At 37.5% G+C, this 14,537-nt stretch overlaps 1 protein-coding gene across 1 annotated transcript in view; it reads left to right on the plus strand.

The window, feature by feature from the left end:
- The window catches only part of LOC100485319 (mucin-4), a 42,441-nt gene extending 29,471 nt beyond the window's left edge, over positions 1 to 12,970 (plus strand). Inside the window, exons 28-38 of the mRNA XM_031902358.1 lie at positions 584 to 940; positions 1,548 to 1,928; positions 2,918 to 3,106; positions 4,722 to 4,834; positions 7,969 to 8,027; positions 8,343 to 8,548; positions 9,068 to 9,233; positions 9,320 to 9,493; positions 10,193 to 10,233; positions 10,482 to 10,570; positions 11,871 to 12,970. Coding sequence (XP_031758218.1) covers positions 584 to 940; positions 1,548 to 1,928; positions 2,918 to 3,106; positions 4,722 to 4,834; positions 7,969 to 8,027; positions 8,343 to 8,548; positions 9,068 to 9,233; positions 9,320 to 9,493; positions 10,193 to 10,233; positions 10,482 to 10,570; positions 11,871 to 11,924 — 1,829 coding nt within the window. The 3' untranslated portion in view covers positions 11,925 to 12,970. The remainder of the gene's footprint in view (positions 1 to 583; positions 941 to 1,547; positions 1,929 to 2,917; positions 3,107 to 4,721; positions 4,835 to 7,968; positions 8,028 to 8,342; positions 8,549 to 9,067; positions 9,234 to 9,319; positions 9,494 to 10,192; positions 10,234 to 10,481; positions 10,571 to 11,870) is intronic.
- Positions 12,971 to 14,537: the final 1,567 nt, after the last annotated feature.

A 14,537-nucleotide genomic window follows, 5' to 3' on the forward strand; every position in this document is an offset into this window, starting at 1 on the left:
TTTCCTTATTCCTTTTTGCACTGTTATTTACACTCACCAAGCATTGTGCTCACCTATTTTACATTTGCATAATCAAGTACCTATCCTGCAATATTCCCTTTATTTAAATGTCCTGCTTCTTTGCTGTATATACAATTATAGCCATGTCCTACGTTTGAGAGTATTGCAAAAAGGTTAATATTTTTTAAATATAAAATTATTTGCCAAAAAAAAAAATATATCTCGAGTCAGGAGTTACTAAGGATGTCAAGAGTGTCTCAGACTGGGTATCCCTGCAAAGCAGACTTGCAGCCAAACCCTCAGCTTTATATTCAATCATAGCGTCTTACTCTTTACCATCAATATATTTCCTGTGGTCAAAAATCTTCTGTACATACTACCCTAATGTTTAGTTCTTAGTACTTGCCATAAACAATATAATATTTGTATTTAATATGTATGATTGATTTCCTGGCCATCTGTTGTGTAGTGCTGTGGAATATGTTGTTGCTTTATAAAAACCCACTAATAATAGTATTAATAATAAAAGGAAATCGTATATTCAGTATCTACCGATAAAATCCTATGTATATATTTCTTGCAGAGATTATCCCTTCACCCATGGTGCCCATAGCAACTACTGAAACAACTGTCACAGCAGCACAAACCAGCACAACCAATTCATTTACAACATCAAGTTTATCACCATCATCAATAACTACAACATTAAAAATGAAGACAAATACAAGTGCATCTACTTCAGAGAACACTTCAGTATTGCACACAAGTACTACAGCAAAAACTCCAGGAAACTTTACTTCTAGTATAAGTTCTTTTGTAACAACCACCGTTACAGCATCTTCTCAGGCTGATCATCCAAAGACTGAAGCTCCAATTACTCCCACTAGCGTTCAAAGTTCAGGGGGGACTTCAGCACTTTCCTCAACAGTTGCCACTATAGGTAACGACATTTATTTTTTTTTTGTAAGAAATTCCAGCCATAAAATTATTATATATTGAACTTTTTCCTTATTCCTTTTTGCACTGTTATTTACACTCACCAAAGCATTGTGCTCACCTATTTTACATTTGCACAATCAAGTACCTATCCTGCAATATTCCCTTTATTTAAATGTCCTGCTTCTTTGCTGTATATACAATTATAGCCATGTCCTACTTTTGAGAGTTTAGCAAAAAGGTTAATATTTTATAAATATAAAATTATTTGCCAAAAGTGTAAAAAAAAATATAACAATGAGTCAGGAGTTACTAAGGATTTCTCAGACTGGGTATCCCTGCAAAGCAGACTTGCAGCCAAACCCTCAGCTTTATATTCAATCATAGCGCCTTACTCTTTACAGTCAATGTATTTCCTGTGGTCAAAAATCTTCTGTATATACTACCCTAATTTAGTTCTTAGTCTTAGTATGGTTGATTTCCTGGCCATCTGTTGTGCAGTGCTGTGGAATATGTTGGTGCTTTATAAAAACTCAGTAATAATAGTATTAATAATCAAAGGAAATCGTGTATTCCGTACCGATAAAATCCTATGTATATATTTCTTGCAGAGATTATCCTTTCATCCATTGTGCCCATGGCAACTACTGAAACAACTGTCGCAGCAGCACAAACAACATCAGAACCAACCAATTCAAATACAACATCAAGTTTATCACCATCATCAATAACTACAACATTAGAAATGAAGACAAATACAAGTGCATCTACTTCAGAGAACACTTCAGTATTGCACACAAGTACTCTGACCAACACATCAGCACTGAAGAGCACAGTAATGGAAAACTTCACTTCTCGTACAAGTTCTTCGGTAACAACCACCGTTACAGTATCTTCTTCTCTTGTAACAACCACTGTTGCTCCAATTACTTCCACAAGCATTCACAGTTCAGGGGTAACTTTAGCACTTTCCTCAACAGTTGCCACTACAGGTGAGTCCATTTATTTTTCTTGCAAAAGTATCCAACTTTCTTGCAATGTTATTTTTTTAACACTCACCAAAGCATTGTTGCTCATCCATTTTTCATTTGCACAATTACCTATCCTGGAATATTTCCTTTATTTTATTTTTCTGCTTTATTGCTGTATTTACAATTATACCTGTGTTGTTATTATATATATGATAATATAAAAATATGATAATGTAAAATGAAATCATTTGACCAACAGTGTCAAAAAATAAAAACATAAGTCACAAGTTTCTAAGAACTAGTGATGAGCGAATTTTTTTGCCAGGCATGGATTCGCAGGTAATTTCTGCATTTCACCATTGGAGAATTGTTTAGTGAAACTTCAGCGAAAATCCTCCATGAAAACATTTGTTGCGCATCAAAAAAAGTTGCAGACATGTCAAAATAGGAGCAGTTGCGGCAAAATGGGCACATCACAGCAAAATTAGGCACTGTTGTGGCAAAAAAAGATGGGCGACAAAAAAAAAGATGCGTGTGACAAAAAAAGATGCGTGTGACAAAAAAAAGATGCGTGTGACAAAAAAAAGATGCGTGTGACAAAAAAAAGATGCGTGCGACAAAAAATTCACGAGACAAACACATTTCAGTTTGCGAATTTTCCTGACGTTCCGTGAATTTTTTGGCAAAGCAAAATGGGGAAGATTCGCTCATCACTACTAAGAACTGCAATACCAAAACTCCAAGAGTGTCTCAGACTGGGTATTCCTGCATAACAGACTTGCAGCCAAACCCTCGTGCCTTACGCCTTACATTAAAAAGTATCATGTATTTCTGTGGTCAAAAATCTTCTGTAAATATTTTATATTGCAATTACAAAAAATTGTCTAGTATTTTTTTTTGTGGGTTCTTCTGTATTTTTAACCTGTGACTGGATTACTGTTCAGTTAGAGATTTGATTGACTATAGAAGTAGGGAGATGATCTTTGACAAGTGTATTTCCCTTATTTTAGGTGCTCTGCAAACAACTACGTCATCTTCTACCTGCATGATTGTGTCCTGCCCCTCCGGATTCTGTAGCAATGGTGGAACTTGCAGCATCAATGTAACCACGTGTACTCCATCCTGCATGTGCCCTCCAATGTTTACAGATGATAGATGCATTTTGGCTGGAAACAGTTTCGCACCTGAGCCCTCCAGAGGTATGTCAGGGTATAAAACTTTTCTTGCCATCGCTGGCACCAAAGGGAGGTATAATATTCAGATTAAAAAGAGTCATCAAACGTAACTTATTAAAAGGGATCTATCAAATTTGAAATTCCTTGAATTCTTATAGGTAGACAATATAAAACAAAGTTGTAAATGTGAAAAAATCCTAAAATAAATTAGCATTTTGCAATGTAATATTCTTTATAAAACAATTATTACATTGTGAATTTTAATTGAGAATAAGACCTGCTTAAAGGAGGTGTATTTGCGATTAGTTTTAAAGGATGAGCGAAAGATATTGTAGCCAGAAGAAAACAAGCACGAGGTAACTGAAGTCGGGGATTTGGGCCTAAATCGAAACTTAGTTATGGCAGCTACACTTTTATAAACAAAGAACTTTTACATTGACATTTACACAAAAAGTTGAAGCCCAGGGTTAGTAGTAATACCGCAGCTCTATAAATAGCTATTTTATTTGATACCTGATGATAGACTTCTATTGATACCCATACCCCTTGATGTGCTTAAAGCGGCTTCAATCAGTCAATGCAGTTTTATTAACTATGTTCAGACCCTCAGCCTTAGGACTTAGGCAATCATAAAGGAAACCCTGCTAACGCACATAGGTTCAGGAGAAAAAAGCTGAACTATTTTGAATGTTTGTTGCTTCATTTTTTGAATCCAAAGAACACAACTGATGGAATTAAATGGCTGTTAATGTTACTGTTCTACAAGCCTCTAACTTGGGGGTCATTAACAACAATCGAGATTGTGTTTTTCCATGATTTGTAAAAAGATTCTTAAAAAAAAAACCCACAAACGCTAGTGTAATTGAATATTTTTTGAAAACTCAAACTTGCGACTTTGTGAAGAAAAAGTAACGTGTTGAGCACAACATGTCTGTCTTTTTTGTTAATATGTTAGTGCTCAAGAATTTTAAAAAATGCAGTCATGGAACAAAAGTTTTTTTGCCCACAAACTGGAAAATTGATAAATCTAATTCCCTTTGTCAGTTACTCTAAGGGGCACATTTACTAATCCACGAATGTCCGAAAAGCGTCCGAATGCGTTTTTTTCGTAATGATCGGTATTTCGCGATTTTTTTCGTAAATTGTCGCGACTTTTTCGTAGCCGTTACGACTTTTTCGGAAATTGTCGTAAGTTTTTTGAAGCGTTACGACTTGCGCGAATTGTCGCAACTTTTTCGTAGCCGTCGCGCCGAGTACGAAAGTTTCGGATTCATTCAAGCTTCAGTATCGCGACATTCCTTGGGCCAGGTTGGAGCTGCAGAGTGCCATTGAGTCCTATGGGAGGCTTCCAAAATCATGCAGTCTGAAAGGTTTGCCCGCCGTTTACAAGCGCTCAATTAGAAAAAGTCGCGACAATATACAAGCAAATCATTACGGCTACGAAAAAGTCGCAACAATTTACAAAAAAGTCGTAACGGCAACGAAAAAAATCGCAAAAAATACGAAAAAGTCACAAAATGTTCGTTTCCAATCCGAATTTTTCCCATTCGGATTTGGATTTGTGGATTAGTAAATGTGCCCCTAAAAAAGGAGAGAATATAAAATGTCCGCAAAATTTTTATTTTCTTGACATCCACAGAAATCGTTAAGAGAACTGTCGAAATTAACGTTTGGCTAAAAGGAGAAAATGGTTCGGGGCTTTCTATATCATCAGACAAATATACTCGTCTGCAACAGGATGTGCAATACACGGTAATACCTCAGCAGGAGGATCAACTGAAATGAACTACATAGTACTATTGGTGGGATACTTGTTAAAGGATGAAAATAAAGTTCACTACAGGGAAAACTTTTCCCTGCTGACTAGTTTAGATTTTTCAAGATCATATTTATCTAGTGAAAGTAAATATGTCCCTTAAAGGGGTTGTTCACCTTTGAGTTGACCTTTATTATGATGTAAAGAGTAATATTCAAAGGCAATTAGCAATTGGCTTTCATTCTTTATTATTTGTAGTTTTTTAATTTTTCAGTTTTTGTTAGGCAGCCAAATTACCTTAGCAACCAGGGTGTGGTTTCAATGAACTAATGATATATGAATAGGAGAGGGACTAAATAGAAAAATAAGTACTATAAAGTGACAATAACAATTAAACTGTTGCTTTGCAGACTAAATAGAAAAATAAGTACTATAAAGTACAATAACAATTAAATTGTTGCTTTGCAGAGCAATAGTTTCTTGGCTGCAGGGGTCAGTGACCCCTCTTTGAAAGTTGCAAAGAGTTAGAAGAAGAAGGCAAATATTACAAAACTATGAAAAACAAATAATGAAGACTAATTGAAAAGTTACGTAGAATTGGCCTTTCTATAACATACTAAAAGTTAACCTAAAGCTGAACCACCCCTAAGTCCCTACAACAGCTCTGAAATCTTCCTCTGGTGCCTTTCGGCTTCAGCAGTCATAAAGGAAACCCCACATAAGCTTTTAGTTGCTGAACTTTTTACTATTTTTAGAAAGCATGCTTTGGAAAATACCTAAACTAAGGAAGTATTTTGGCCAGAAACCCGGTGTGAGTTCCTTAACTCACAAGGTGTTTCCTTTATGATAGTATCCTAAATTCAATTCTGACTTAAATGGCCCAATTGCTAATCACAAAACTCCACTCATAGTACCTCTCATAGTAGCAGAACTATGAAGTGCTGTTTGCACCAGAAGTCTAATAAGGTCGGATGTATTGTTATTCTTAAATCATTTTGGTACATCTTTTGCAGAGTTTTCTGACGCAAAGTTTTTGAAACTCAAATTTTTTAAATACAAAAACTCAACCAAAAATGTTGAAAAAGAGTTGAAATTTAAAAAAAGACAAAATTGAAACTTGGCAAACTCAAGGGTAAAATGTGATTTCAGTGCATTCCAGTTGTTTCTTCACATTTTTACATGAATGATGTTTCAAGATTTGAGATTTTTTTAACAAATATACCAACATTCGGAGTTGGCAAGTTTTTTCAAATTCTAAAAAAAACTCAAAAACTAGAATTAGATGTTTGATAAATCTGTACAAGAGCTAATTATCCTCAGATATCTACTTTTTGTTTTCTTGTCCAACTTCACTTATCAACATAAAACAGTTCTTTTATACAGAAAAGAAAACAAAGGCCACATTCAAATATGTTAGCTAGGCAATAGACATTTAGCATTTAGAATGGTTTGCAAAGGTATGTGTATGACATCAGGAGGGGGAGGTATTAAAGGACATGTAAAGCCTACATTTGCCTACAATGTATATCAGTTGGGCACGTCTCCCCCACCCAAATGGCATCATTTGTACTGCATATATCCCCTCCGTTTGCCAGCACTATCACATTTTCCTAAAGCAAATAGCAGCTTTCACCCGGTGGCCATTTTTACTCTGATACATAATCAGTTACATTTAAATCTGCAAACAGCATACACATACACAGACCCTTATTCAGCATACATTTCATCAAGAATACAGACTCACACAGGCACAACTGTCTCTGATAAAAGTTCTGCATTGTTAGAGCACTGTAATGGTAAAGCTGAGTATAGGAGAAAAAATTTGAAGCAGACAGCTAGAGCTGAGTTTCTAAGGGAACCAGAAATGCCATCTCTTCACTGGCTGCTAGTCTGGGGGGGGTGTTTAGTAATCTGAGCTTAGAACAACTGAGCATGCCCACAAGCCAGAAGTCAAAGCAAATTCCTGAGGGAGGGGTTGAGTGGGTTACAGGAGGAGAAGGAAATCTAAGTGATTAAGGAGATTTTGCAGCCTTACTATTAACCTCTGGACAACCAGTGTGACAGGTACTGAAAATTTTCAAAGAGGCTGTTCACTGATTACATTTTTGTGTGTGGGGTTTGCATGTCCTTTAATTCTGAATAGGAAGCTTCCACACCAATAGTTGCATAAATATAGAATACATAGCATGCCAAAAACTGTAAAAGCCTGTACAGTAAAAAAACAAAACAAACAGCTTTTTTAGCTGATGTTGCTAATGTTAGCCCCGGAGCAGCAAGGTTGGAGGAGGGGCTGCATGACCCAGCCCAGCATCACTAGCGGGGATAGGTCAGTTCAAGGCAAAAGGGGGGGGGGGGGGGAGAAAAAGGGGGAGGAGAGGGTATATAGGAGAGTAGTGAGGGCTGACTATCCACCATCTTGGAAGATAGCACCCGCCCTTCCTTAGCTGGGGGTTGGTTCTATTGGGTTACTTACTTTAATGTTTCTAGTTGTCACTCATGTGGCCTTGGAGGGTTAGGGTACACAGTATTTAGCTAGAAAGGGGGGAGAAACAGGATAATGACGTGGATGATCGGCATCATGGTAGTTGTCACAGCTTTGGCGGGTCCTTGTCAGTCTGCCGGGGAGGGAAGCTTGTTCTGGAATGCCAGATCAGGTAGAGTGGATGGTCTAACCCCTAAGGTGGGTGACCATTGGTGGATGGAATAAGAAAGGTGCGCTGGGTGGGTACTGACATGGCTAATTGAGAAAGGGGACCGGATAGGTCCCGGATTGGTGGCGGTTATCCTCTGAGCTAGGGATTTGGCGGCTGGAGGATAGCATGGCTCAGGGTGGTTGTGGAAGGGCAGACTGGCAAGGGGCTCGGGGTCAGTGTTTCCGGTTCGTTAATGTTTGCACTTATTATTTTGATGTATTGTTATGACTAAATATGTTACAAGTTTTTATTTAATCTATATGCACTGTTTGTATTTATAAATAAAGCTGTGGCCATTATCATTTCCAACAATGATATCGTCACGCAGTTTTTATAGGTGAGTAAGGTGTGAGCAAGTGTAGGCGGATGCGTGGGTCATGTAATACTGTAATGTTACAATATATGCATGTTTTTAGTTTGTTTATTTCTATTTGCAGGCATCCCTTTATTTAAAAGAACTGATGGCTTTTGACAATATCAGCAGCGTTTCGTTTAGGTGAGCATTCTGGCTGTGCAAAGGCATAATGGGAATTTGCTATATTTTAATTCGAACCATCAAAGATCTCCCAAGGATTTGGATTATCTGGTTAATTAACTAAGCAATCTCAGTGCAAATGAATTAATATGGACCCTTAATGACTGCATATACTTTGATATAACCAAAATGTATTTATAAACCAACACAGGAGAAGTGATGTCTGAATGAAACTATTATTTTACGGGTATCTGTGATCAGTGAATGAGATTTTAAAATATTTTGAATGACTTAATTCTTTTCATTATACTTATCAGTGTTTATGTGTACTCTTAGCAACACAGATGGAAAAGCTCAGTCCCATATCACATCCAAGTTCACATACACCAACAACAGAACAATAATCACTTTCCTAAATGACAATCTGATTGGGAGCATTGTGGGTGAATTCAATAAGCACCTTACTGCCAGGAGGAAAAGGCAGATCGGTGTTATCAGTTTCGAGCAAATCTACAGTGAAAACATTACAAGCATCACAAAACGTAAGTCTAATGGAAAGTGTTGGTATTCACATTTTCATATCTAATATAATATTTACGTACACAAATAAGGCATACTTGGTGCAGAAGTTGTCAGTGGTGCCAAGCCTGGCTGTTCTGCCACCCAAAGCAAACCTTAAAAATTATCCCCCAGCCCCATACACTGTCTACGTTGCTACCTCAAAACTTTACTTGAAACAGCAGTGCGCTACACAAAGTGTGACGATGTTTTAAACAAAATTGTAAAGACCTGGAGCACCTTTTCCATTAAAGCACCCAATATAGAAACCTTATCTGCCTACTCCTAGGTTCCAGCACTGGTGGTTATTGATCTACATAATTGGGAAGCAGTGTGTATCTCACTTCTTATAACAAAATAGTATATAATTGATGTCCATAAAATTAAACATTTAATTATTGGCAATATGTCCTCTGTTCCCCTTTGCACGTGTGCATACCATTAATTTCATCCATGCTCCCTAAAAAGTTCTAATGCATTAACTTCTAATGTTTTTTCCCCAGTGTCTGATGATGAGCTGAAGCAATACTTCGTTTGCAACAATACTGGATTTTCAGGATATGTTTTAGAGTATTCAACTGCTGGATTTATATGTGTGTCTCCCTGTAATCAGAATTACTGTCAGAATGGTGGAGTGTGTGAACACCAACAGAATGGGCCAGTGTGCAGGTAAATACCTGATTGTTCTTATAAGCAACTTCTGGTATATTATGCTCCCTCTTAGCCTGTCTGACTACATTTTGTGTTCATCCTAGATGTGGCACCTTCTCCATTTATTCTACAAACGGTGACCATTGTGAAAATCTAGCCATAAACCTCAGTGCCTTTTTTGGTATTCTGTTTGGATCACTAGCATTTTTGTTGGTTATCATAGCTGTTATAATCCTAATTGTTTATTGCTGTCGAAAGAAGAAACAATTCGAATGCAGGTAAATATACATTTTATTGACATGTGGCAAAGGCCCCCAATGAAAACATTATAAGCCTTTTTACCTATTACATGTTGACAAGTATTCTAAATGTGAAATGCCCAATTTATTTTACCCAAACATATAACTATATATAACATATAAATATTTTTTAACAAACTTTCTCTCTTTAAAGTCTAAGGCTCACTGCAAAATTCTCATTTTTTTAACCAGTCCTTGACAAACTTAGTTTCCACTTCTCTCTCTAATTTTTCTTTTGCTTCTCAATACCACCCTGTATGCTGATTATTCCCACAATTTCCTTCCTTCATTTCTTTTCCATCACAGGAGCAAAGCTATCTTTCTCACATCTCCATTGCTGCCTACCAGTACCTGCAATTAAACATTTTCTAACATGTTATTAAAATATGAACATATTCATCCAATAGTCAAGTCAACTTCACACTCACTCTTACTTAATAATTCTCTAATGCATTTACGAAAGTCTTTCTGATTCTATACCCATTGCTTATGTTTATGAAACATTTCTCGAATAGTAATTGTAAGTAAATGACATTACATGATACCAGGGCATAAGTTCAATTCCATAACGTGTCACATTTTTACAAATGCACAAAAAACATAAGAGAGGGGGGGCATGGGATAGGTCATGCAAATGATTTAAATGTAACAATACCAAACTGCTATCTTTCTCTTCAGCAATGATGTGAACTTTTACTGGGGATTAAAGCAAATCAACTGTAAGTATGGAATTCTTCATTTTTTGTATGAGATGTGACTTTTAAAGAAAACTTAGATCCTCTTCTTGAGTGAGGAACATTAGCAGGATGTGTATTGCATATAAATACTCATACCTTTTGCCAGCATCTTCACATGTTGAAATGCACTGCTGAAAATGTTTTTGCAAAGATGATAATGAAAAATTGCACAATATTTTATTGCCTTTTTATTTCTGACTATTTTGTAACATGCATATTTAATTATACAGCATTTACTGACCTTAAAGAAACAAGACTATCCGGTCATCCAGAACTGAAATATTGGTCTGGCTTTGATAAAGTCCCAATCACACCCCAGGTATTGTAATGTATTTCTTCTAACATTGCATGTAGTCAGGTTATCTACAGATAATTGGAAAGTAGCAACTTCTAAATTACTTTTAATTTTTTTAAGTATTTTTTTTAAACCTACGACTAAATGCTTTTATACAAATATGAAACTCCTTGGGGACTTCTAATATCTTTATATTTTACAATAAGGGGTAAATAATTCCCTGTATACAGGGCAAGAACCAGGGGTAGGCAGAAGAGGCATGTGCCTAGGGCGCAATGCTGAGGGGTGCTAGGCACATGCCTCTTCTATTCCCCTATTCCATGCCCTTGTCCCCCCATAGGCCGCTTCTTTATGCCAATAGCGCAGTTGTCGTGCTTATTCTTGCTCACTCGTCGCACTCCCCTCTATGCTGCCAGCGCGCGCCTGTCAACGAGTGCGCTCTGACAGAGTAGGGTAATGCGATGGAAGAGGGGCAGTGCTGTGAGCGAGCTGGCCAGCCGAGCTGCCCAGGCCCGGCACTGCCTATATATATATCAGGGCCACTCCCGCCAAGAGCCAATGGGAGAACCTCGATTCAGATGACAGTAAGTGGCCAGTTACAAGGTGTGGCAAAAAGCTGTTTTTCTGATTTTTAAAGTTGTGCTTTCTGCACTAGCAAGTAGCCCCCTCTTGACTGCCAAAGATGTAAGCGCTGAGTGGGTAAGGGGCTGCTGCCTTAGATACATTGCTTACACTAGCATCATAAATAACCTAGAAATATATCCTTAGAGTTTCACAGTTAACAGTGAAATCATCAGTTAATTGGTGCTTAGTGATGTCACTTGTTTTTGTTTACTTTATTTATATACAGGTATAGGACCTGTTAGACAGAATGTTTGGGTTTTGTGGTTTCCCAGAAAAGGGGTATTTCCGTACTTTAGATTTCTATACTTTAAATCATTAAAAACATTTAATAAACCCAATAGGTTTATTTGCCTCCAGTAAGAATTACTTATATCTTAGTTGGGATCTAGTACAGGTACTGTTTTACATTTTTTAATATTTGAATTAGTTGATTAAAATGGGAGGGATCCCATACCTGTATAACCTGGTGGAATGGCCTTGCCAGTATTCAGAGTCTGCTGGATGTTTCTGAAAATAGATCCCAAATCTGCATACCAATTAAACTTCTTTGTACCTCTTTTACACCATTATTTGAGTATGATGTAAGTAGGGCTATAAAAGTACAGCTCAAGCAGTTAAAGCCTTGGTCGTGTTTATTACAATGAATGAGAACGTCCTTTAAAAATATAATGTATTGGGGTTTTTTTTGGTTCTTTTTTAGATAAAGATTCAGAGGCCTTCACTGGAAATGGATCTTCGGCTTGCGAGAGAATAATAACAGAACCAATTAGTTCTTATAAATAATACATATTTATACATGTGCAACCAAACACATGGAGTGATGTGTCTTCACAGTGACTTTTGCCTCTATTTTAATACTGTTTAATAATGGCTAGCCATCCTAAAATTATTTATTGTTTATTAATAAATGTATATGTTCTTTATATAAAGACTATTAGGTCAGAAACAGTGTTATAATAGGTTGCTCCATAACTATTTTAGACTTCATTTACGTCAGGGCAGTGATCCCCAACCTGTGGCTCGAGAACAACATGTTGCTCCCCAACCCTTTGGATGTTGCTTCCAGTGGCCTCAAAGCAGATGTTTATTTTTATATTCCTGGCTTGGAAGCAAGTTTTGGTGGCATAAAAATCAGGTGTAATGACAAACAGAGTCTCTTGTAGGATGCCAGTCCACATAGGGGCTACCAAATAACCAACAGCAGCACTTTTTTGGCACTCCCTATGACTTTTTCATGCAGGTGTTACTCCCTTACTCGTTTTACATTTGAATGTGGCTCACAGGTAAAAATGTTTGAGGACCTCTGTCTTAGAGTGTGAACAATATAAGCGAATGTATAATTACAATTAGTAGGAAGAGAATGTTATAATGACAAAAGCTTTTGCACAAAGAAGTCAGTGCAGCATTAATATTTGTATGAACCTCTTTGTAGGTTGTAGAAGCAATTTCTTCATACAGAAACGGAGATATTGTTAAAACGGAGTCAGCAAAGACATCTAAAAAACAAAAAGTGCCAAAAAGTCATGTTGTGGCTCCCCCCCAAAAAACTGGCAGTATTGATTCTCCTTCTAGTAGAAACAGGCATCAGATTGTTTACAGTAAAATGAATATACCTCAATAGAATGTATTTGAGAAGAAAGACAGAAAAGTATAATAATGCATCCAACCAAATATATCTAATGATGGCTTTCCTTTAATGACTTAACCTGGAGTCAAACTCTGGATGTCAGTACATGAATTGCACTTTTTCATCTGACCTTTTATAATTTCCAAGAATAAAGTATTATTTTTAATTAATAACTGAAACGCCTCTTTTTTCTGTAGCACTATTATGACAGTATAAGGCCACACCAGGGGTTTTCACTCAGGGCTGGGCTCTCTCTCTCTTTGTAGTGAGAGGATTATCAGAAAGGTTGTGGTGTGAATTAAGATGAAGAGTAATGGCGCCAGGAATTCTTTAGAAAGTATATTTATTTATACAGCAACTGAAAAGTAACATCTCAGTACACTGTTTAAGTATTACAGTGGTGACAGTGAATGCAATAATATAAGCAATCAGGCAAAGTTATATAATAGCAGGAAACAATGCAATATAATTTTAACAAAGAATATGAGCAATGCTCTATGGTCTCACCCAGCCAGATCTGCTGACGGACACTGCCTGTAGAATGGGAATCCTCTCTATAAGTAACACCCTCCTTACCACTGAGGCCCCTATTCTGGGTTGCCAGGCATCAACCTGTGTACAACCAGGGAACTAACCCACTGACCTCCTGTTGGAGCTTTGGACTGCTCAGCTACCCTGACTTACACTAAGTGGGTGCTGACCCACTCCTATAACACAAGCTGGCTAATTCTTACTAAAACTAAGAGAGGATTCCTTGGGGGTCTTACCCTCTATGCAGGTAAACAATTCTCTCTCTCTCCCAACGGCTGTCTGTAACAGTCCCTGTAGCTACCAAGACAACCAGGAAGTCAAAATCTGGAAGAAACCATTCTTTCCCCAGAGACAGGGGATGTTGGTCTCTCAAACTATTTACAGATAGGATGAACTAAAGATACAGTGACACCTACTGGTAAGGTGTCAAATAGCTTATAGCAAATAGTTGCAACCCTGAGGGTTACACTCTTCCCCAGCAAAAGACCCTTGACGTCCTCGGCAAGGTATAGTAAACACAGAGGGCAAGTAACTCAAGAGCACTGTACTTGAGTGCATAGCAGTAACCCACATACGTTTCAACAAAGAATACATCAGCTTCTGGGTATTTGTGGATTTTAAAGCCACAATAATAATTATACAGGACATTCTATGGTCATAGAATATATCAGTTAATCTTAAAGACCCTAAAGGTCACAGCATTCACTTATTTAGACACAACCTGAAGAGGCACAGTAGTTGAAGTTCCAAGTACATCATAAGTGAGCTTTTGCACAGGCTTATTCACTCTAGCTGAGCGACGTGGAGTGGGAACAATGTCCCCATCATGTGGCATACAAGGTTGAGTAAGCTCTGCCCCACCCTCTTGAACAAGAGTCTCTTGGATAGTATCTTGAATAGTATCACACTCCTTTTGGGATGAAGCATCAAGCTCTGGTACATCCTCCCGAGCAAAAGTCACATCAGTGTTAACACCTTTATCATCTGCCTCATCTACCTCAATTAAAGGGGAGGCATCTTTAACCAATGAAGGGTTCAGGTAGGACTCAGACAAAAGTTCAGGTTGAAAGGGTCCTGCTTCTGGATTCAGAGGTATAACACTCTGCAAATTAGGAGGTGATGAGCAGCTATTTGGAGGTTGCTGAGCCTCCAAAACAGGGGAGGCATCTTGAAGCACTCCATTTTGAAGAGTTAGCCTATCCCATTCCC

This window comes from Xenopus tropicalis, chromosome 5, assembly GCF_000004195.4.
Source record: "Xenopus tropicalis strain Nigerian chromosome 5, UCB_Xtro_10.0, whole genome shotgun sequence".
Classification (NCBI taxonomy): Eukaryota; Metazoa; Chordata; class Amphibia; order Anura; family Pipidae; genus Xenopus; species Xenopus tropicalis.